General features: G+C 53.7%; 1 protein-coding gene across 3 annotated transcripts in view; it reads left to right on the top strand.

The window, feature by feature from the left end:
* The window catches only part of NACC2 (NACC family member 2), an 82,828-nt gene that overhangs the window by 20,413 nt on the left and 40,115 nt on the right, over positions 1–22,300 (top strand). For 2 of the 3 annotated variants that reach the window (XM_081590641.1, XM_081590642.1), the window contains exon 2: positions 20,417–21,360. In XM_081590641.1, coding sequence (XP_081446767.1) covers positions 20,478–21,360 — 883 coding nt within the window. In that variant the 5' untranslated portion in view covers positions 20,417–20,477. Of the gene's footprint in view, positions 1–16,041; positions 16,166–18,671; positions 19,108–20,416; positions 21,361–22,300 lie in introns of those variants that run through there. The other variant, XM_081590640.1, reaches the window with a different exon arrangement.

Here is a 22,300-nt window from a genome sequence, read left to right as displayed (position 1 = left end):
GGATTTAGTGCCCTGTGCTATGCAGTAGGACTTGGTGTTTATCTATTTTGTATATAGTAGTTTGTATTTGCTGGTTCCATACTCCCAATCCAACCCTCCCCAGACACCCTCCCTCTTGGTAACCACAAGTCTTTTCTTTGTGAGTCTGTTTCTTTTGAAAATAAGCTTATTTGTATCATATTTTAGACTCCACATATAAGTGATATCATATAACATTGTCTTTCTCTGAGTGACTTACTTCACTTAGTGTGATCAGCTCTAGGTCCATCCATATTGCTGCAAATAAACATTGTTTCTTTCTTTTTATGGCTGAGAGGTATTCCATGGTGTGTATGCACTGCATCTCCTTTATCCATCCTCTGTTGACGGGCATTTAGGTTGCTTCCATGCCTTGCCTGTTGTAAATACTGCTTCTGTGAACATTGGGCTGCAAATATCTTTCCGAGTTAGAGTTTTGTCTGGGTATATGCCCAAGAGTGGGCTTGCTGGGTCATGTGGAAATTCTATTTTTAGTTTTTTAAGAAACTTCCATACTGTTTTCCATCGTTTGCTGTACTAGTTTACATTTGCGCCAGTGATGTAAGGGGGTTTCCTTTTCTCCACACCCTCTCCAGATTTGTTTGTAGATTTTTTGATGATCGTCATTCTGACTGGAAACTAGTGGACTGCAAGGAGATCAAACCAGTCCATCCTAAAGGAAATCAGTCCTGAATATTCTTTGGAAGGACTGATGCTGAAGCTGAAACTCCAAAACTTTGGCCACCTGATGCAAAGAGCCAACTCATTGGAAAAGACCCTGATGCTGGGAAAGATTGAGGGCAGGAGGAGAAGGGGGTGACAGAGGATGAGATGGTTGGATGGCATCACCGACTCGATGGACATGGGTTTGAGCAAGGTCCAGGAGTTGGTGATGGACAGGGAAGCGTGGCGTGCTGCAGTCCATGGGGTCGCAAAGAGTCAGACACGACTGAGCAACTGAACTGAACTGATTCTGACTGGTGTGAGGTGATACCTCCCTGTAGCTTTGATTTGCATTGCTCATAGTTAGTGATGTTGAGCATCTTTTCATGTGTCTGTTCACCATCTGTATTTCTTCTTTGGAAAATGTCTGCTTAGGTCCTCTGCCTACTTTTTGATTGTTCCTTTTTGTTGTTGTTGTTACTGAGTTGTATGAACTGTTTGTGTATTCTGGAACTTAACCCCTTGTAGGTAGCATCATTTGCAAATGTTTTCTCCCATTCTGTAGGTTGTCTTTTCATTTTGTTCATGGTTTCTTTTGCTGTGCAAAAGCTTTTGAATTTGATTAGGTCCCATTTGCTTATTTTTGCTTTTATGGAGAGACTGACATAATAAAATATTGCTATGATTTATGTCAGAGAATGTTTTGCCTATGTCCTCTTCTGTGTCTTATATTTTTGTATATGATGTGAGTATGTTCTAACTTCATTGATTTACATGTGGCTGTCTGGCTTTCTGGGCTTCCCAGGTGGCTCAGTGGTAAAGGATCCACCTGCAGTGCAGAAAATGCAGGACACCTGGATTCAATCCCTGGGTCGGGAAGATCCCCTGGAGGAGGAAATGACAACCCACTCCAGTCTTCTTGCCTGGAGCATCTCATGGAAAGAGAAGCCTGGCGGGCTACAGTCCATGGGGTCGCAAAGAGTCTGACATAACTGAGTGACTGAGCTTGCAAGCATATCCAGCTTTCCCAGCACCTCTTATTGAAGAGACTGCCTTTTTCCCATTTTACGTTCTTTTTTTTTTTTTCCATTGTACATTCTTGTCTCCTTTGTCATAGATTAATCGACTGTGGTGGTTTAGTTGCTAAGTCATGTCCAACTCTTGCAACCCCATGGACTGTAGCCCGCCAGGCTCCTTGGTCCATGGGATTTTCCAGGCAAGAATACTGGAGTGGGTTGCCATTTCCATCTCCAAGGGAATCTTCTGGACCCAGGAGTCAAACCTGGGTCTCCTGCATTGCAGGCAGATTCTTTACCAACTGACCTTATTGATTATTTGATTACTATTTGAGCTTATTTGATTACTATTGCTTTGTAGTACTGTCTGAAGTCTGCAAGGGTTATGCCTCCAGCTTTGTTCTTTTCCCTCAGGACTGCTTTGGCAATTCTGGGTCTTTTATGGTTCCATATAAATTGTAGGATTATTTCTTCTAGTTTTGTGAAAAATATCATGGGTGATTTGATAGGAATCACATTAAGCTGTAGATTGGATAGTATGGCCATTTTAACAGTATTAATTCTTCCAATCCAAGAGCATGGGATATTTTTCCATTTCCTTGAATCATCTTTGACTTCCTTTATCAGTGTTTTCAGTTCTTAGCATGTAAGTGTTTTACTTTCTTGGTCAGGTTTATTCCTAAGTATTATTTTTTGGATGCAGTTTTTAAAGTGATTTTTTTTTTTTTTTTTACTTTCCCTTTCTGGTATTACATTGTCAGTATAAAGAAATGCAGCAGATTTCTGTATTTTAATCTTATATCCTGCAACCTTGCTGAATTTATCATTTCTAGCTCTTTTTGTGTGGAGTCTTAGGATTTTCTATATGGAAAACCATGTGTAGTATCATGTTATCTGCATATAATGACAGCTTTACCTCCTTCCTTCCAATTTTGATGCCTCTTATTTATTCTTGTCTTGACTGCTGTGGCTAGGACTTCCAATACTATGTTGAATAGAAGTAGTGAGGGTGTGCATCCTTGTCTTGTTCCATATTTTTTTTTTAAACATTGTTGCAATGAGGGTTTCCAAGCAGAAGTTTTAAATTTGGGTAAAGTAGTCAAGTTTATCAGTTTTTCGTTACAGAAAAAGTGTTTACATAGTCCTGGATCCCAAAGATACTCTCCTGTGCCTTCTTCTAGTTTTAGGTTATACATTTAGGCTCTGATCCATTCTGGATTGATTTTTGTGTCAGTATGAGGTTTAGGTTGAGGGTCACTTTGTTTTTTTTTGCCTCTGGGTGCGGTGTTGCTCCGCCACCGCTTGCTGAGAGGTTGTCTGTCCTTCACTGATTGGTCTGCGTCTTTGTAAAGCATCAGTGGGGCATGTCTGTGGGTCTGTCTTGGGGTTTCTCTATTCTGTTTGTTGGCCTGTCTATCCTCATACAGTCTTGATTACTGTAGCTATATAGTAAGTCTTAAAATCAGGTAGACTGATTCCTCCCACGTAATTATTTTCCAAAATGGTCTTAGCTATTCCACTTCTGTTGCCTTTCTATATGAATTTTAGAATTATCTTGTCTATGGTTACAAAAAGTGTTGCTTGGATTTTGAAAGGAATTGTGTTAAACCTGTATATCAATTTGGGGAGAGCTGACATCTTTACTGTGTTGAATCTTTCAATCCGTGAAAATGGTCTGTCTCTTCATTTATGTAGACCTAGATTTCTTTCCTCAGGAATTTGTAGTTTTTAGCATGTAAGTCCTATACATGTTTTGTTAGATTTACATGTAGGTATATTTTTCTGTGTGTGATTGTAGGTGGTATTGCATTCTTAATTTTAGTAATTGCTCGTACATGGAAATGCAATTTATCTTATATCCCGTGACCTTGATAGTCTCACTTATTTGTTCTAGGAGTTTTTGGTAGATTCCCTGGGGTTGTCTACCAAGACATCCCTGTCATCTGCAAACAGGGACAAAGCTATTTCTTCCTTCCAATCTGTGTGCATTTTCTTGCCTCATCTCACTGTGTTGAGTAAGAGGGGAGAGCAGGCATCCTTGCTGTGTTCCCCATCTTGAGGAGAAAGCGTTAACTGTAAGATTTTTGTAGATGCTCTATATCAAGTTCAGGAAGTTCTCTGAGAGATTTTATCATGGATGGATGTTGAGTATTTTCACAGCTTTCTTACGCATTGAATGATATTTTCATGTGGTTTCACTGATTTTCAGATGTTGAACCAGCTTGCATCCCTGGAATAAATCCCACTTGATTGTGCCATATAATTCCTCTTACATGTTGCTAATCTCGATTTGTTAATATTTTGTTGAGGAGGGCTTCCCTCATAGCTCAGTTGGTAAAGAATCCACCTGCAACGCAGGAGACCCCGGTTCAATTCCTGGGTCAGGGAGAGCCACTGGAGAAGGGATACACTAACCACTCCAGTATTCTTGGGCTTCCCTTGTGGCTTAGCTGGTAAAGAGTCCGCCTGCAATGTGGGACCCCTGGATTTGATCCCTGAGTTGGGAAGATCCCCTGGAGAAGAGAAAGGGTACCTACTCCAGTATTCTGGCCTGGAGAATTCCATGGATTGTATAGTCCATGGGGTTGCAAAGAGTTGGACACAACTGAGCGACCTTCACTTTCACTTTGCATCTATATCACAAAGGACACTGGTCAGTAGTTTTCTCTCTTTGTACAGACTTTGGTTTTGGTATCAGGGTAATCATAAAATGAATTGGAAAGCTCCTTTCTCTATTTCCTGGAAAAGATTGGATATATTATGCTAATTCTCCTTTAAATGCTTGGTAGAATGCTCCAAGGAATCTGGGCTTAGAGATTGATTTTTTGAGAGTTTTTAAATTAAAAGTTTGATTTTTCCAATAGTTATAAGGCTATTTGAATGCTCTGTTTCATTGTGGTAGTTGCCCCAGCCCCCCTTAAGAATTGGTTCACTTAATTTAGATTGTCAAGTTCGTGTGTTAAAATTGTCCCTGTTATTACCTTATTATTCTTTTGACATCTGCACGGTCTGTAATAATATCACCTGAAACATTTCTTATATTGGTGATTTGTCTCTTTTCTCTTTGTCAGTCTTGCTAGAGGCTTTCCGATTTGATTGATCTTTTCAGAGGACCAGCTCTTCATTTCATTGATTTTTTTCCCCTCTATTGATTTTCTGTTTTCAGTTTCATTGATTTCTATTTTTATCATTATTTTTCTTCCTTCTGCTTGTTTTGGGTTTGTTTTGTTCTTTTTTTGGGTTCTTGAGATGAGAGCTTATTGATTTGAAAGTTTTCCTTCTTTCTAGTACATGAACTTAGTGCTATAAATTCTCCTCATAGCTCTTAAGTGGTGTCCCACAAGTTATGGTATATTATATTTTCATTTTCTTTTAATTTGATTTCCTTGAGACTTCCTCTCTGACATATGGATGACTTAGAGGAATGTTGCTTATTTCCAAGTGTTTGGAGATTTCTGTATTACTTTTCTGTTATTGATTTCCTATTTGAGCCCATTGTGGTTGGAGAACACATTCTGTATGATTTCAGTTCTTTTCAATTTCTTGAAGTTTTTTCTCCTGGCCCAGGATATGGACTATCTTGGTGTAAGTTTCATAGGTACTTGAAGAGAATGTGTATTCTGCTATTTGGGGATGGATAGTTCTGTAAATGTTGATTAGATCCTATTAGTTGATGTTTAGTTCTCTGTATCTTTGTGGATTAATTATCTAGGTCTATCATGGAGGAACCTGGCAGGCTACAGTCCATGGGGTTGCAAAGAGTCGAACACGACTGAGCAACTCTGCTGATCTAATGATCAGTTGTTCAAGCGAGTTTTGAAGTCCTCAACTCTAACTGTGGATTTGTCTTTTTCTTTTTCCCAGTTCTACCTGTTTGCACTTTGTATGTTTTGCTGTTGTGTTGTCTGGTACCCATGTAAGATTGCTGTGTAGTCTCAGAGGTTAATAACCCCTTGACCACTGTGAAATGTCCCCCTATGTCGCTGATAATTTTCTTTGTGCTAAAATCTGTTTTATTGGATATTGATATAGCACCTTTGTTTTCTTTTCTTTTTGGGAGGTGCAGGGGGAGGCATGCCACAAGGTGTATGGGGTCTTAGTTCTCCGACCAGGGATCAAATGTGTGCCCCCTGCAGTGGAAGCGCAGAGTCTTAACCCCTGGACCACCAGGGAATTCCTCATCTTTGTTTTATGTTTGCATGATTTGTCTTTTTCTATCCCTTTTTATTTTTTAATATTTTGAAGTTTTATTGAAATACAGTTGATCATCAGTGTTGTACTAGTCTCAGGTGTACAGCAAAGTTACTTATTTATGTTTGATTGTCTGGGTCTTCGTTGCTGGGTGTGGACTGCTTTCTAATTCCAGTGCGCGGGCTTCTCACTGCAGTGGCCTCTCTTGTTGTGGAGCTCAGGCTCTCAAGCACGGGCTCAGCAATTGTGGCACATGGGGTTAGTTGCCCCAGACCCGTGGGATCTTCCTGAACTGGGGATTGATCCTCTGCTTTGGCAGGCGGATCCCTAACCACTGGACCACCAGGGAAGTCCCTGTATATACTTTTAAACTTGCCTTTATCATTATATTTGAAGTGACTTTCTTGTTGACAGCATATTATTGAGTCTAAAAAAAAATCTGCTCAATCTCTGCCTTTTAATTGGTCTGTTTAACTCATTTACATTTAATGGAATTATTGATATGCCAGGGCTTAAATCTACTATTTTATTTTTTGATTCTGTTTGTTTCTCTGTTTGATCCTGTTTGTTTCTTGATTATTTTTCTGTTTTTTTCTCTTGCCTTCCAGTGGGTCACTTGAATGTTTTATAAAACTTTATTTTGATGTATCTGTGTTTTAGTAACAGCTCTGTTGAGATATAATTCCATACTGTGTGAAATTCAGTGGTCTCTAGTCTGTTAAGAGTTGTGTAAGCATCCCCACGATCAATTTTAGAACGTTTTCATCACTCCAGAACGAAACCCCGCCCTTTCATCAGTCACTCTCGCTTCCTCCATCGCTCCCTAACTCGCTGCTCCTAGTTCTTGGCAACCACTGGTCTGCTTTATGTCTCTGTAAAGTGCCTGTTCTGGACATTTCATATACGTGGAATCATGTAACACGTAGCCTTTTTTGTCTAGTCTTCTCACTTACTATCATCTTTCTAAGCTTCACCCGTGTTATGGCATGAATCGGCGCTTCATTCTTCTTCATGGTGAGGAATATATTATTGTATTGAGAGACCACATTTTGTTTGTCCACTTTTCCATTGACGGACACTTTGTGTTGTTTCCAGTTTCTGGCTGTTATGAATAATGGTGCTGTGAGCATTCATGCACAAGGTTTTGCATGAACATATGTATTCGCTTCTTCTGGGTGGATACCTTGGTCTTGTGTTAACTCTGTGTTCAACCTTTTGAAGAACTGGCCGACTGTTTTCCGAAAATGGCTATGCCATTTTACAATCCCACCGCATCGTCTCTAACAATTTTAATCTGCCTTTTTTACTATAGCCATTCCAGTGAGTGTGCAGCGCTATTTCACTGTGGTTTTAATTTGCATTTCTGTAATGGCTAATGATACTCAGTGTCTTTTTATGTGCATATTGGACGTTTGTATGTTTCTTTGGAGAAATGTCTCTTCAGATGTTTTGCCCATTTTAAAATTCAGTTATTTGTCTTTTAATTGTTGAGTTGTCAGTTCTTTATATATTCTAGATACAAGTCTCTGGTCAGAAATATGACTTACAGATATCCCTTCCCATTCTTTGTCTTTTCACTTTCTTGATGGTATTCTTTGAACCACAAATTTTTTAAATTTTTATGAAGTCTAATTTATCTTTTTTTTCTTGGGCTTTTTGTGTCATATCTAAGAATCCACTGTCAAAAATATTTACTCCTGTATCTTCTCAAGTGTTTTATAGTTTTAGCTATACTCTTACATTTAGGTCTTTGACTCATTGTAAGTTAAGTTTTGTATATGATGTGAGGTAAGGGTCCAACTTCATTCTTTTACATCTGACTATCCATGGGCCTTGCACTATATTTTGAAAAAATTTCTCCCTCATTGGATGGTCTTGGCACCCTTGTTGGAAAATCAGTTGACCGTAGACGCATGGGTTTATTTCTAGACTCTCAGTTCTGTTCCATTGATCTGTATGTCAATACCAATGCCACACTTTCTTGATTACTGTAGGTTTGTAGTAAGTTTTGAAATTGGGAGGTATGAATGCTGTAACTTTGTTCCTCCTTTACAAATTTTTTTGGCTGTTCTGGGTCCCTTGCATTTCCATATCAATTTTAGAATTAACTTGTCAGTTTCTACAGAGATGTCAGCTGGCATTTTGATTAGGAGTGCATTGACTTTGTCGATCAATTGGGAGAGTACTCCCATCTTAGCAATGTCACATCTAATCCATGGACATGAATACCTTTCCATTTATTTAAATCTGTAGTTTCTTTCAACAAAGTTTTGCGGTTTTCAAAGTGTAAGTTATACTGAAGTGAAGTGAAGTGAAAGTTGCTCAGTCATGTCCAACTCTTTGCAACCCTATGGACTATACAGTCCATGGAATTCTCTAGGCCAGAATACTGGAGTGGGTAGCTTTTCCCTTCTCCAGAGGATCTTTCCAACCCAGGGATCGAACCCAGGTCTCCCGCATTGCAGGTGGATTCTTTACCAGCTGAGCCACAAAGGAAGCCCAAGAATACTGGAGTGGGTAGCCTATCCCGTCTCTAGCTAGGAATTGAACCAGGGTCTCCTGCAGATTCTTCAGGCAGGCAGATTCTTTACCAACTGAGCTATGAGGGAAGTTTCATACACTTCTGTTAAATTTATTCTTAAGTATTTTACGCTTTTTGATATCATTATGTATGGCATTTCTTACTGAATTTCATTTTCAGATTGTTCACTATAGGTATATACAAAGGCATTTGATTTTTGTCTATTGACCTTATGTCCTGCAGCCTTGCTGAACTTGCTTCTCAGTTCTGATAGTCTTTTGGTTGATTCCTTAGCATTTTCTTTGTACAAGATCACGTCGTCTAGGAACTGAGGTAGGTTTTCTTTTCCCTTTCTAGCTATATGTCTGTAATTTCATTGTCTTGCCTGATTTCTCTCAAGTGAACGTAGAGCTTGTACAATGTTGACCTCCTTCCCTTGTTCTTTATGTTAGGGGGAAAGTATCCAGTGTTTCCCCTTGGGGTATGATGTCACTTTTAGGTTTTTCACACGTCCTCCATCAGATTGAATCCCCCCATTCCTAGCTGGTTGAATATTTTTTAGGTGCTGAATGATTTTATGTGTTGTTTCTCTCTTACGAGTTTTCAGGTGACAGATGTTGGACTGTCTGACAGAGGTTTTAAAGCAACACTGCAGTATTCCAGTATTACATATTCAAAACTAACTTTGATACCAGTTTGTCAGAATTCTGCAGTAGTTGACTTTATCACTTGATGATTTTCGTGGTCTTGAGCATCGCATAGAAGTGATGCTAGCTTCTCTGGTTGAAACAGTATATGGAGTTTAGGAAATTCAGAGTAACTACTTCCCTCATGAAAAAACACATCCAGATCTTGAAAATGAAATATGCGCTGGATTTATAAATCATGGCAAAGACATCATGTCATCTTTTTAACCCATTATCAAAGCAGTCTCATTTGCCCAAGATTCCCCTTGATTGCAGAAATTTGGGGTATTACATGGAATGCTTTTTGAGCTAGTGGTTTCTCTGAAAAGTGTCCCCTCCCCTTTACACACTAGCCTCTTTAAAATATTAGAAGTTTCTTTATGTTCCAGGAATTCTGAAAACATTTGGCCTATGAAACTGCTCATTATCTATTAGCCAATAAGGATAGAGCTCTCTAAGAGAGTCTGTAATTCTTGGATACCTTTCAGAAGTAGGAAGAAGTTCTGCCTTCAGTGTGAGGATAGGGATTCCTTCGAGACTAGAGAGGACACTGCTTTAGCCACAGGTCGGAAGTAAACACTGTCCTCGATGCAGAAAAGGGACATGGCCCAAACCACATGTTAGGACACTGGCAGACTGAGGGACTCTGCCAACAACCTGCTTGACCTGCTTCTGCAGGTAAGTCCACCTGGGCACCTGTCACATGTACTTGTTTCAAGATGGTAGACAGGATCCTTGTACAGATGCTGAGTTGCTCTGCAGTATGTGGATCCTCCTGGATCAGGGATCAAACCCGTGTCTCCTGAATCAGCAGGTGGATTCTTTACCACCGAGCCACCAGGGAAGCCCAGGGGTAGCTTTTCTATGGAGAAAAGTCTTTGAAATCTTTCCTGGACAAGAAAATGAACGAGTGTGCGCATAGCTGGGCACAGCCTGGGCGGAATGCAAGCAGGCGGGTGATTCTCCCGGACAGCGGGGGTCCTTGTCCTGGGACAATCCCCTGGGTGGCCCCTGTGATGGTGAAGTGTCAAGCATTCGACATTGTGCTTAATTTCCAAGCTTTTGATAATTCTCGGAACAGTCTGCTGTCCACCTGAAATTGATGTTCCTGTGTCCCTGTGGGCTCGCCCCTCACCCGGCTGCCTGCCCATCACGGGGCTGGCACAGCCTCACCATCTGGCCTTTCCTGACCGGGTGGCGTTGGGGCCGGGGGCTAGGGTGGTCTTGCACGAGCAGGTGCGGCAGGGGCTCTGCCCATCCCGCTACCTCCAGCCTCTCCTGCAGGCTGAGGTGACGCCTCCGTGGCCTGCCCACCCCCCAGGAGTATCAGCCTCTTGCTCTGTAGGGCGGAATAAGATTGAGTGAGGCGAGCTCCCAGTACCTGGGGACGTCAGTTGCAGGGCCCTCTGTGGTCCCAGAAGCTAGGGGAACTCGCGGCCTGCTGCAGTTCCAGCCGCCTGCCTCCACCCCAGCAGCAGGAGACCACCTAGCATCTGGCTTCCAGGGCCATGGGGAGCAGGCGGGGCTGGGGCGGGGCTGAGCCCCTGGGGCTGCTTCCTCCCCCAGCCCCAGGGAAGGGTCTGTTCCATCCTGGAAAGTGGTGGGACTGGTGGGCCTTGTCCCCACTGTGTGACAGCTCAGAATGCAGGGGTGACCTCAGGCCAGGGGATCTGGGGGTGTCTCTGTGTCTTTCTGCCTCTCTCACACATGCACACACACACATGTACTTACACGCCTGCACACTCACACGTGCACAAATACACACGTACTTGCACGCGCACACATGCACACGTGCACACACCCACACACGTACTTACATGCATGCATGCACGCACATACACATGCACACATGTAGCACATACAAACACACACTTGCTCACACACATACATGTACTGACACGCATACCCACACATGCACGCATGTGCGCACATACAAACACATACTTGCTCACACACATATACACACACGCACAGGCACACCTCCCCATCCGCTGCTCCCCTTCCTGTGCAGACCCCAGACCCCCAGTCTCTCGGGGCACCCGGTGTGTCAGGATGCGGGGGGGAGGTTCTGGTGAAGGGGTGGCTAGAGAGCGGACACCTGGCCGCCTGGCCGGTGGAGCGAGCAGGGGAGGGGGCCCCGGAGGCCGAGAGCTGGGGGGACAGGCCCTAGGGCTGCTGAGGGTCTGAAGGGGCTTGGTGCCCAGCTGTGCCTTTGATGCGTTTTCCTCAGGAGCAATCTGGCCATGTGTCCTGACAACTTCAGGCGTGGATGGGCCAGTGAGCCTGCAGGACCACCCTCGACCTTGGAGGCCAGCAGGCCTGGGCCTCTCAGCCCCTCACCTCGGCCAGCTGGCTTGTCCTGGGGGCCTGGCCTCACTTCGGGGAGAGAACGTGCCGTCTTGACGTCCTGTCGGTAGCTACTGGTGATCGGCGCTCCTGGGCCGTAAAGTCGGGTGTTTGTATTTACAGCCTTTATTTTTCATATAGGTAATTGCCTTTTACAATTGCTCACACACATACATGTACTGACACGCATACCCACAGGGAGCCCTGCCGTGGGCCATGGCCCGTGCCTGCAGTCCCAGGGTGTGCTGGACCATCCTCCTTACGCAGGACGCGTCTGCGTCCCTGGGGCACTTTGGGGAGATCTGGTTTGTGGTTGAGATTCTCACGCTGGAGCAGGAGGATGACTGTGTGCAGGTTTTATTTGCCCCCCAGGATTCTGACTGCATTATCCGTATTTCCTTTAATTTGTGGGATTTCTAGTAAATGGGCTTAAAAATAGGTCTGGGCGTGATGCCAGGCAGATGCGGGCAGCAGGCGTCTCTGCGTCTCGCTAAAGGCAGTGGGGTAACCCCTGTGTCACCCAGGCTTGGGCCTCCTGCAGGCTCCTCTGGGGGCCTTCCCACCATGCTCCAGGATGGGCAGGGGTGTGCAGCCCGGGGCCCCGACCCCAGGCTGCATTTCGGGGACTTGGGACTGGGCTGAAGCTGTGCTGAGCACCAGTCCGTCCCCTGGGGCTGCCCAGGAAGCTGGGGGCCAGGATGAGGGGTGGGAGGCAGACACCTGCCCTGATGGAGACTGGGTCACCTGCCTCTGGCCCTGTTCCTCCTCGGCTCCCCTGTCCAGGTGACCCACTGTCCCAGCTGCAGAGACCCTGAGATCTGGTGACAGGGCCACCTGTGGGGGTCCTGGACGCCCCTCTGGTGCCCACCCATGGTGGCGGGGGCTAACGGGCTCTGAATGGCCCTGGGCATCTGCTCCAAAGCCCTGCTCTGCGTCTTCTGCAGATGGGACTGGGCCCAGGGGGCAGTGCCAAGGCTGCCCCAGGCCTCTCTTGCCTGTGCAGGGCTGGAGCCCCCCGGGGCTCAGGGGACCCACTCTCCCCTCCAGTCCTGTCCCCACGCCCTTCTGTGGCTTGATGCTCTGCCTGTGATTCCGGGCTGCCCGGTTCTGTTCCCCCGAGCAGGCATCGCCCTGGGGCCAGGGCACCTGGGCTCTGACTCTCCTCTGCCACAGAGTCAGGTTCTTCTGTAGAGCTGGTTGGGTGTGGAGGCAGGAGGAGCCCGGGATTGGGGCCCTACGTGGGACGGGGTGTCAGGGGGCCCCAGGTGCAGGGGTGCAGGGAGGCCTGTTGCCAGAACCCCTCAGTGGGACAGGCTGGCCGGCCTTGGGGCAGGGCCGGGGGGGTCCCTGAGGTGTCATGGACGTGTCCCCTGCCCCCTTGCTGTCTCTCTTCTTCAGGGCCACGTGGGTGAGCCTAGCTCAGGAGTGGCCTGGGACGCCGCTGCCCAGCTCCAAGCCAGGGGGCCTGGACCCCTGCTACCCCCGCAGCTACCCAGCCGGGAGGGTGGAGGTGGGGTGGGTGCGCCACGGCCCCCGTCTCAGCGTAACTGCCCCCCCCGCCAGTGGCTGATTTAGTATTTCTGTGTCAGTCTGATTTACATTAGATTTTTAAGCATAATTAGAAATGCAGGGGGGCTTTGTGTCTTACCTCGACTATTTATGGCATGATATGCAGATGAAGAGAGCCATGAATATTAACGACCGGAGTGTGTGTAGAGGCGCTGCCGTTAATGAGCTGGGTGACCGGCCGGGCCTGGCGCGCTCGCCCCCCCGCCTGCCCGCCGCCCGCCACTGGGACCTGGCTGCTTCCAAGACCCCTGCCGGCCCCCGGAGGGGACGTCGAGGTGCTGTGGGGACCAAGGAGGGGCGGCCAGCTGCTGAGGCCTGGCTCCCCATCCCGGGCAGCCTTTGCTCTCAGTGCTGCGCCCCCACCCCGCCCTGTGCCCTTGAGCCTGGGCACCCGGGGAGACCCCGCTTCAGCCCACGAGGGAGGAGAAGGTGCCGTCTGCAGGCGCGGAGCCAGCTTTCTAAGTTATTAAACGGTGCCTGAGGGGAACACTCTTCAAGCTTATGGTATTTAAATTACAAATACGGGTGAGAGAGATTGTCGGTGCTGTCCTAAACACTGCTTACTTCTTCACGAGCCTTCTGGACCCATCGGTGGCTAGTCTGTGGACTTGGTGGGACACAGGGTGTCCAGGTAGGCTCCTCACGGGGGGTGGCCACTGCCCTCCCGCTGGGCTGGCCATTGCTGTTTCTTGAGGTTCACGCCCTGTTTGTTTGGCTCCTGACCCCCGACCTGCACTAAAGTCGAAATGTCCAAGCGGAGGGTGAGAGACTGGCCTGTTGGTGGCAGGAAGTCACCCTCGCAGTGGCATGTAGGATGGAGCCGGGCCACCGGACCCCTAGGCTGGACCCTGGTCAGAACCCACCGCATAGGCCACATGCTGTGTGGCACAGGGCCCCTCGGCCCTCCCCATGGTGTGTCCACCCAGCCCCTGCCTGGCCTCCAGGGTCCTGCAGCCAGAAGGGCCGGTGGGGCCCCGGCTGTGGGTGCCCAGTCCAGTGCCCTGGGCCCTCAGGGGGCTAGGGATCATTCTGGAGGGCCGGCCAATTGTGTGCGTGCCCCTCTCTCTGAGGGCCGGCCCTGCCTCCTGGGGTGGCAGGGGAAGGGCTGGGAAGCACATTTCTGAATTTGCGGATTCTGGCAGGCTGCCCTTCTCTGTTTGAGAAAAAAAAAGCTTCCAGGCAAACATTTGTTAGTGCAGTTAAAACCGGCTTTTATGCTTGATGCCGGTCCAGGCTGTGGTCTGGGCGGAGGCTGCCCAGGTGCCTGGCGGAACCCAGAAGGTCTCTCGCCTCTGCCTGCTGGGCTGGGGTGCGGTGACCTGGGTTGGGGGTGTCTTGGCGGCAGGGCCACAGCCGGGGACCCACGTGACCCTGAGGGTTGGGAGGCCTGTGCACCCGCTCCCCTGGGCACTGGGGACTCTCGGACTGCTGGGCACAGAGGCTGAGATCAGCGTCCCTTCTCTGCAGCAGAGTCCTGGGGACCAGGGGCAAGTCCAGGCCTCAGTGCCCCCTCTGCCCAGCAGGGTCAGCCCGTTCCCACCCCTGCCCAATGACCTAAGTTGCCCAGGATGAGGGGTTTTGAAAGCAGGCAGCTGGCGGGGGGTGGGTGATCAACTGTAGTCCTGGCCGGAGGCCTGGGCAGGAAGCTCACCCTCTGGGTGCCCCGGCTTCCTCATCCGCACCCACCTGGAGGAAATAGGGCTGGGAGCCGAGCACACAGGTGGGGACCAGCGGGAGAGGCTCCTGGCAGCTGACACCCCACCCGGAGCTTTGCTTCCCTGCCCCGGCCCTTCCATTAGCAGCCCCGTGGTGGCCTAGCCCTGCCTGGGGAGGTATTGAAAGTTTATGCAAACCTGAGGCTCACACTGACTGGGACCTCACCCACCTCTCGGGGGGCTGGCACGCCCAACTGGGCAGCCTTGCTTCACCTGGGCACCTGGGCCTCCCAAGGGTCAGCCCTCAGGCCGCTTCCCCCTTGCGCCTCTGAGAAGCAGAGCATTGGCTGGGGCCTGGGGCTGAAGTGTCGGAGAGCCGGCTAACTGGAGAATGGACTGCAACGGGGAAGCCAGGCCATTGCTCCAATGGCAGCTGGCCAGGGGGAGCCCCCCCTGCCCCCCACGCTCTCCTGTGGCCTCTGGGTGGAGGCCTGAGTGTATTCCTGGGGCCCCGACGTGCCCACGTGTGTTCGTGCCAACTCAGGAACCTGCCCGCCGCCCTGCAGGATGGACGTGGTCCTGGCGGACATGACCACTGGGGCCTGGCCCCGAATCTGCAGTGCCCTGCCTTCTTGTCGCCAGGCCGGCTGCCCCCCTCCGAGGTCCTGAGGTGCAGGGCCTGGAGGCTGGGCAGTGGGGCTGCCAAGGGGATAGGCCTCGGGCTGGGGGCCGGAGGTGCTCCTTTTACTGCTTCCACAATGTTCCTGGCACACCTGCCCCCCCCTTCACCTGCAGTGGGTACCTTTAATGGCTGTGTGTTTGCTGAGGTCCAGAGCTCTGATTAGATTGGTAAAATTAAATCCTGCAAAATAATTTTTATTTAATTTAATTTATCTCGCCTCCCTTTCCCTCGCTGGTAGCGATCCTGCAGAAATGAAGCGTTGCGTTTCCTCTACCGTGCCCCTGCTGTGGGAGGCTCTTTGGGGTCTGGGGTGGGTGGACTGCGCACCCCCGCCCCTGGACGCCCCCTCGGCCCCCGTGTGCGTGCACGTCTGCACTCTTGGGGCCCGTACCCCAGCGTCCTTCTCTCTTCCATCTGTGGGCCGCGCTGCCTGCAGGGTGCCTGGTCGTGCTCCAGTGGATGACCCGTCATTCCAGGCCCCTCTCTCAGCCATCCCTGAGGGAGGGCCTACAGAAGAGAATCCCGCCCCCTCCCCGCCCGCTTGTTCCTTGGAAGCTCTTGGAGTCTGTGTGGAGTGGGACCCCCCAACCGAGGCTGGCATAGCTGCAGGGGCTGAACGCTGGCTTTGTGGTGTCAGCTGGGGTTTCGCAAAGCGTGTTCCATTCTAAGGGCATTATGACGGGGAGGGCTCCATGGTGCAGTGGCTTTGAGGATGGCCAGGATGAGCAAAGTTAGGGGTCTCGGACGTTCCCTCCACGTCTTCAGAACCTTCTATAAGTAGCCAGCCCAGGAGTCCTGCTGCGAAGGGAAGAGAATAGGTGGGGGAAACTGAGGCACAGAAGGAAGAGGTGGTCACGTGGGGGTGGGAAGGGGGAGGCCCGCCCAGGCCCCCCCCCGCTCCGGCCACTGCCCGTGGGTTGGCCCTGGGCTCGTCCTGCTTTCATGGCCCTGGGTGTGTAAACCAAGCCTTTATTTTATTCTTTTCTCCTAAAGTTCAGCTTTGTTCTCGCTCCGGCCAAGGCTTCTAAGAAAGCAACCTGAAACCATCTCGGGCTGGGCTGTCTGTCCCCGGCTGGGCGGCTGGGGCGGCCACCTCACCCTCACAGGTGGCCTGAGGACACGGGGACAGCAGGGCTGGTTGTCCCCATCCCCGGGGACCAGGCGGCCTGTCACCTCGCAGGGGAGAGTGGTGGCTCCTCTCTGGGCGAACGGTCTGGCTGCAGCGCCGGGGGGAGGCCCATGCAGCAGGGCTGGGGTGGGGGGAGGTCCCAGCAGGGAGCGTCACGAGATGGATTTTACACGTCGCTTGTGCCAGCCTCCAGCTGGGCACTTTGCTAATAACCTCGTCTCCCTCGACCCCGTGGCCGCCTTCGGAGGGTGACCCTCACCCCCATCCCGAGCAGGCATCCTTTGCTAGATAGAGGTCATGGAACCTGCGTTCGAGGTGGCCAGGCACACGGGGCAGTGCCCAGCAGAACCAGGATGTGCTCTTGAAGGGGACAGCTCCGTAGGCTGCACACTGGCCCCTGCTCTCAGCTGGGGATCTGGCTGCTCCCTGCAGGTGGCAGGTCTGCTCGAGGAAGGGCCGCGGCAGGGACATGGGAGAGCTCTTGGGGGGCGTGGCTCTCCATGCTTCCCTGCCCATCATGGGTCCTGCTGTTCTTTGACCTGAGTGTCCCCCTGTTGCCCCAGGTCGGCTTCCTCTGTGCCTGGTCTTCCCCCTTCTGTGGCTGGGTGGGCACAGGGGGCTTTGCCTGCAACCCCCACCCGAGGCCCCAACCCCGCATCTTGGGGCCAGTGTGCTTCACGTAGGCCCCAGCGAAGGGAGACCACCAGGAGGACACCAGGAGCCCAGTCCAGGGGGGCCTGGTGACGCTATGGGCGGGACGGACACCTCTCCTATGGAGAGGAGGTGTACAGACACGTGGACCCGCGGCATGGCTGCGCCCCAGGTGCAGAGGCTGCCCGGGGGGCCGACCGCGTGGGGAGGAAGGGTCCTCAGGGCATCGCCGAGATGCGGCCGCCCCACGTGAGCCTCGAGCCGGGGAAGGCCCGGCCGGACCCCACTGTCCTCGGCCCACGTGGCCCCCAGGTCCCCAGAGCACCGAGCGGGCGTCGTTTCTGTGAACGCTGCCCACGTAGGCCTCTGTCACCCTCACCCCAGAGTTGTCACGGGACTCATGCAGGACTCACAAAGCCGCCCCTGTGGCCGCTGCTCCCTGGGCAGGCTCCCCACACCCGGACTTTTCCCGCTCTCCATTCGGCGGCTTTTCCTACGGTCTCTCTGTGAATGGGGAGGCGCCAGATGGCCGTTTCCTTCTCTCCGGATGCCGCAGAGGGGACCGTGCAGGATGCCACCCTGATGGCCGTAACGCTGGGCACTGCAGGGACCAGGCCTGCCTTGGCCGTCTCCCACGTCTCCCATCTCAGCCCGACCCCTGCCTGCAGGCGGCCGCCCCGTAGGGGGCAGGCAGGGAAACCGAGACTGGGTAGGCCAGCGGTCTGCCCTTAGGCTCACGAATCCAGCGGGGCAGGCTGGGGGGCACCGTCCTCTCTTCAGCAGGGCGGGCAGCGTACCGGGGAGAGGCTCAGCGGTCCATGGACAGTGTGGGCCTGCACGGGTAGCCCGGCCACACGGGTGACCTGCCGCTGCCCCGTGCCAAGTCAACCAGGGACCAGGGCTGGTTCTTTGGGGGGCTCCTGGCTGCTGACCACCACGGGCCTGGCCCCAGCTGCCATCACAAAGTTGCACTTCTCTAAGGGAGCTGTCCTGGCCAAGGCAGCGGGAGGTGGGATGCAGAGTGGCTCCCTGGGTGGGCGAGTGGGACGGGGGTGTTGGGGCTGGACCATCCGGCTCCCGAGACCCCAGGAAGTGGGGAGGGGGGCCCTGGGGCCCTGCAGGGCACTGGGGGGCGGGGCCTGGGCCTCCTCCTCCTCCTGACTCCTCTCTCTCTCCCCTCTTCCTGCCTTGTTTTCTTCTTTCCCTCCCCTTCTGGGCTCCCCTCTCTCACCAGCTTCTCCTCTCTGTCTGCCGGACCCCCTGGCCTCCCTGCCCCCTCGCCCATCCCCCCTCCCCCCACCCCCGCCCCAGCCACCCCACACCCCTTCCCAGGAGTCAGGCGGCTCTGCCAGCCCAGCAGACTGTTTGGAATAGTTTAAATGCTTTGACACTCTGGCTGTACTGGGTGGCAGGGTGGCAGTTTACTGGGTAATTCATATGCAAAACTGCACTATAAATTTCCAGGCTGTCTCAGTTGCCGTGGCACCACGAAGCGTCTCCCCGCGTACAGTACAGTATTTCTGCCATCTTTGTTTGCATTGCAGTGAGTCATCAAAAGTCTGTCTTGTACCAACACCCGGAGCCGTGCATTCCTCTGGCACCAACACTCCACTGTTTTTTAAAGCCGGGGCTGGGAGCTGGCATTTACTTCGGCTCCCAAATCAAAGGCGGCTATTCATTCCCGAGAGCTGCCTGAATGTCCGTCTGCATCCGGCCTCTTCATTTGGATGCTGTGCGCTGCCCCGGAGAGCCGGGCTGGGTGCAGCTGAGCCGCGGCCCAGCCCCGCGCCGAGACTCGCGCCCCCCCGCCCCCCTCCTCCTTCTCTCCCGGCTCCTCTCGCCCTCCCCACCCCAAGGGCTCCCGCTCCGTTTGCTGCATTCCCGGAGCAGCTGGTGGCTGCGGGCGGCCGGGCGTGCGGGCGAGCCTGCCCCTGCCAGGCTGAGTGGGCAGTGCCGGGGCCACGGCGGCAGCGGCCAAAGGTAGGTCTCCCCGCCACTGGTGCCATCGGCTGAGCCGGCAACTTCTCCGCAGCCGGGGGTGCGGCAGGGGCGGGGAGGGGGTTACTGCGGGCCCTCCCCCCCTCCCCCCCAGCAGCCGCCCACCTGCCCAACTCCTGTCTCCGCACTCCGCCCTCCTTCGCCGGCTGCCCGCACTTTCCTCCCGCGGGACAGAGCGGCCCTTTGTGCGGGCTCTGGCTGCGCGGAGTTGGGCCGGCCCTTCTCCGGCCCATCCGACCCGGAGGAGTCCGGCCCCAGACCCTGGGGGCCGGCAGCACCCCCCTGGCAGCGTCCGATCCCTGGCCGGGCCCTCCCCTGCCTCCCCCAGGACCCCTCTAGTCACCTGGGCTGGGAGCGAGCCAGCAGGGATTGGCTGGCGGCAGGAGGGGGTGGGTGCTGGGAGGGCACGCAGGTGGGGCTGCGACAGGCTCCCAACTCCTGCACTGGCCGTCCGATCCCCAGGCTACTGGGGTTAGGGGGGAGCTGGGTCCCGGAGTCGGACTTGCAGCTCGGGTCGGGGGAGTCCGCAGTCTCCTTTGCTCGGAGGGAAGCAGAGACGCCGGAGCGACTGAGTTCTCCCCGCCCCAGCTCCCTTCTCTGGGCGCCCCCCCCACCCCTGCCCGCCTCTCCAGGCGGCCAAGGGGGGCTGCTTCTCAGCCTGCAGGGGCAGGAGTGCCCCCCCACCCCCGGCGGGCCCTCTGAGTTGCTGCTTTCAGAGAAAAGGGGAAAAGCAAACCGAAACCAAAGTGTCCGAGAGGACCCCCCCCCCCATCACCGCGGTGCCTCCCAGGGACAGGCGGCGGAGGGGCCCCTTTGCTGCTAACTTTTTCATGGGAGAAGAGTTGTGCCGACGGACAGAGGCCCGCCGCCCTCGCCCCTTCAGCTCCGGGGCTGGCCGGCCTGTCCCGTCCTTCTGTCTGTCCCATCTTCTGTCTCCAGGCCTCTCCTCTTGGGCCCCACCAGGATGGGGTGTGTCTCTGACCTCAGGGGCTCTTGCGCTCTGCCCCGGGGTGGCATGGGGGCACCCCCCACACACCTGGCTGGGAACCTGGCTGGGGCTCCTGGGCAGCGCCGAGAGCTCTGCTGGGGTCCTGCTGTTGGCGGGTCTGCGGCCAGACCTGGTCTGGTGCATTGTGGCTGGCGCGAGGCTGGGGTGCCCCGGAGCGGGGGCCGGTGGGGGGGTGGGGGAGGCGGGCGCTGGGGCAGAGCTGGGTGGCACGGAGCACGGCCCGGCCGCAGGACGTCCCGGAGCCCGACCCTGACCCCCGCGTCCACGCCCTGTCTCCCGCAGATGCGCCCCACCCGGCGGCTCCCGCGCTGAGAGTCTGAGGCTGGCCCCCTCGCCTCCCACCATGTCTCAGATGCTGCACATTGAGATCCCCAACTTCGGGAACACCGTGCTCGGCTGCCTCAACGAGCAGCGTCTGCTGGGCCTCTACTGCGATGTGTCCATCGTGGTCAAGGGCCAGGCCTTCAAGGCCCACCGGGCTGTCCTGGCCGCCAGCAGCCTCTACTTCCGCGACCTGTTCAGCGGCAACAGCAAGAGCGCCTTTGAGCTGCCGGGCACGGTGCCGCCCGCCTGCTTCCAGCAGATCCTGTCCTTCTGCTACACGGGCAGGCTGACCATGGCGGCCAGCGAGCAGCTCGTGGTCATGTACACGGCTGGCTTCCTGCAGATCCAGCACATCGTGGAGCGCGGCACCGACCTCATGTTCAAGGTGAGCTCGCCCCACTGCGACTCGCAGACCACCATGATCGAGGACGCCAGCTCTGAGCCCCAGAGCCCCTGCAACCAGCTGCAGCCGGCCGCCGCGCCCCCCTACGTCGTGTCCCCCTCTGTGCCCATCCCGCTGCTGACCCGCGTCAAGCACGAAGCCCTGGAGCTGCCTCTGGCCGCCGGCCCGGGCCTGGCCCCCAAGCGCCCTCTGGAGACGGGGCCCCGGGATGGCGCGGCGGTGGCCGCAGGCCCGGCAATGGCCACGGGCACGGCCCCTCTCAAGCTGCCCCGCGTCTCCTACTACGGGGTGCCCAGCCTGGCCACCCTCATTCCCAGCATCCAGCAGGCGCCGTACTCCCAGGGGGAGCGGACCAGCCCCGGGGCCAGCAGCCTGCCCACCACCGACAGCCCCACCTCCTACCACAACGAGGAGGATGAGGAGGACGACGAGGCCTACGACACCATGGTCGAGGAGCAGTATGGCCAGATGTACATCAAGGCCACGGGCAGCTATGCAGGTAACGTGTGGCGGACCCAGCCCCCGCCACCACTGCGGCCTCCCACCCACGGGCATAGCCAGGCCCTCCAGGCACCTCCCATGTGGGCACTGAGGCCGACCTTTCCTTACCCGTGGCCTCACAGCCTGGCGGGGAGATGGGCACATCCCAGGGCCGGCACAGCTCAGGGCGGCCACCGTACTGGAGGCGTGCAGGGGTCAGTCCCAGCTCAGACCGGACGAGCTGGCGGGAGCTGACACTGAGGCACAGGCAGGAACTGGGTCCCTCTTGCAAGGTCTTAGCTGAGGACTTTATAAAGTCGACCACAGGTGAGATGGGAGGCCCCGGAAAAGTTTAGCTGCAGCGGAGCATGTGGGCCAGGACCCTGGCTTTCTCTGGACAGATGAAAAAGACTGTGGGCCTTGGTAGACCAGGGACCTGCCTGAGGGCTCGCAGGGCACCATGCAGCCCCAGCTGGCCCCTTGCCTGCTTGAGGCCTCGGTGGCCTTGGCAGTGAGGTAGCCCCCTCAGATCCATCTCTGTCACCTTTGACCTCCGCCCTTTCCCCCTCCCATGTGCCTTTGCCTTGAGGCCAGAGCGTCCTCGGAGCCTCCCGGTCGCAGCCAGCTCCCCAGGCCAGCACCACGGGGCAGGTCAGAAAGTGCCTCCTGAGTGCAACGAGCGTCCCCCCAGCCCTTGTTGTGGGAGGACTCTTGCTTTGGGACCATAAAGCCGGCACACTCTGACTTGAGACGCCTGGTGCTACCTGTAAATTGCCGCACAGCCCCCAGAGAGGGTTCAGGATTCGTGGGTGGAGGGTCCCACCATCGAGGCCCCGGGTTGTGTGTCCCCCCAAGCCTTCCGTGTTCCCCGAAGACCGGCTGTGTGCCTGGCCTGCTGCCTGGCCTGATTTGCATGCGAGGCCCGAGTCCAGTGACTGGCCGGAAGCTTGGTGCCAGTG

Source organism: Giraffa tippelskirchi, chromosome 4 (genome assembly GCF_054371585.1).
Source record: "Giraffa tippelskirchi isolate mGirTip1 chromosome 4, T2T-mGirTip1v1.2.pri, whole genome shotgun sequence".
Classification (NCBI taxonomy): Eukaryota; Metazoa; Chordata; class Mammalia; order Artiodactyla; family Giraffidae; genus Giraffa; species Giraffa tippelskirchi.
The sequence above is the reverse complement of the archived record's forward strand: the minus strand, read 5'-3'. Positions and strand labels throughout refer to the sequence as shown.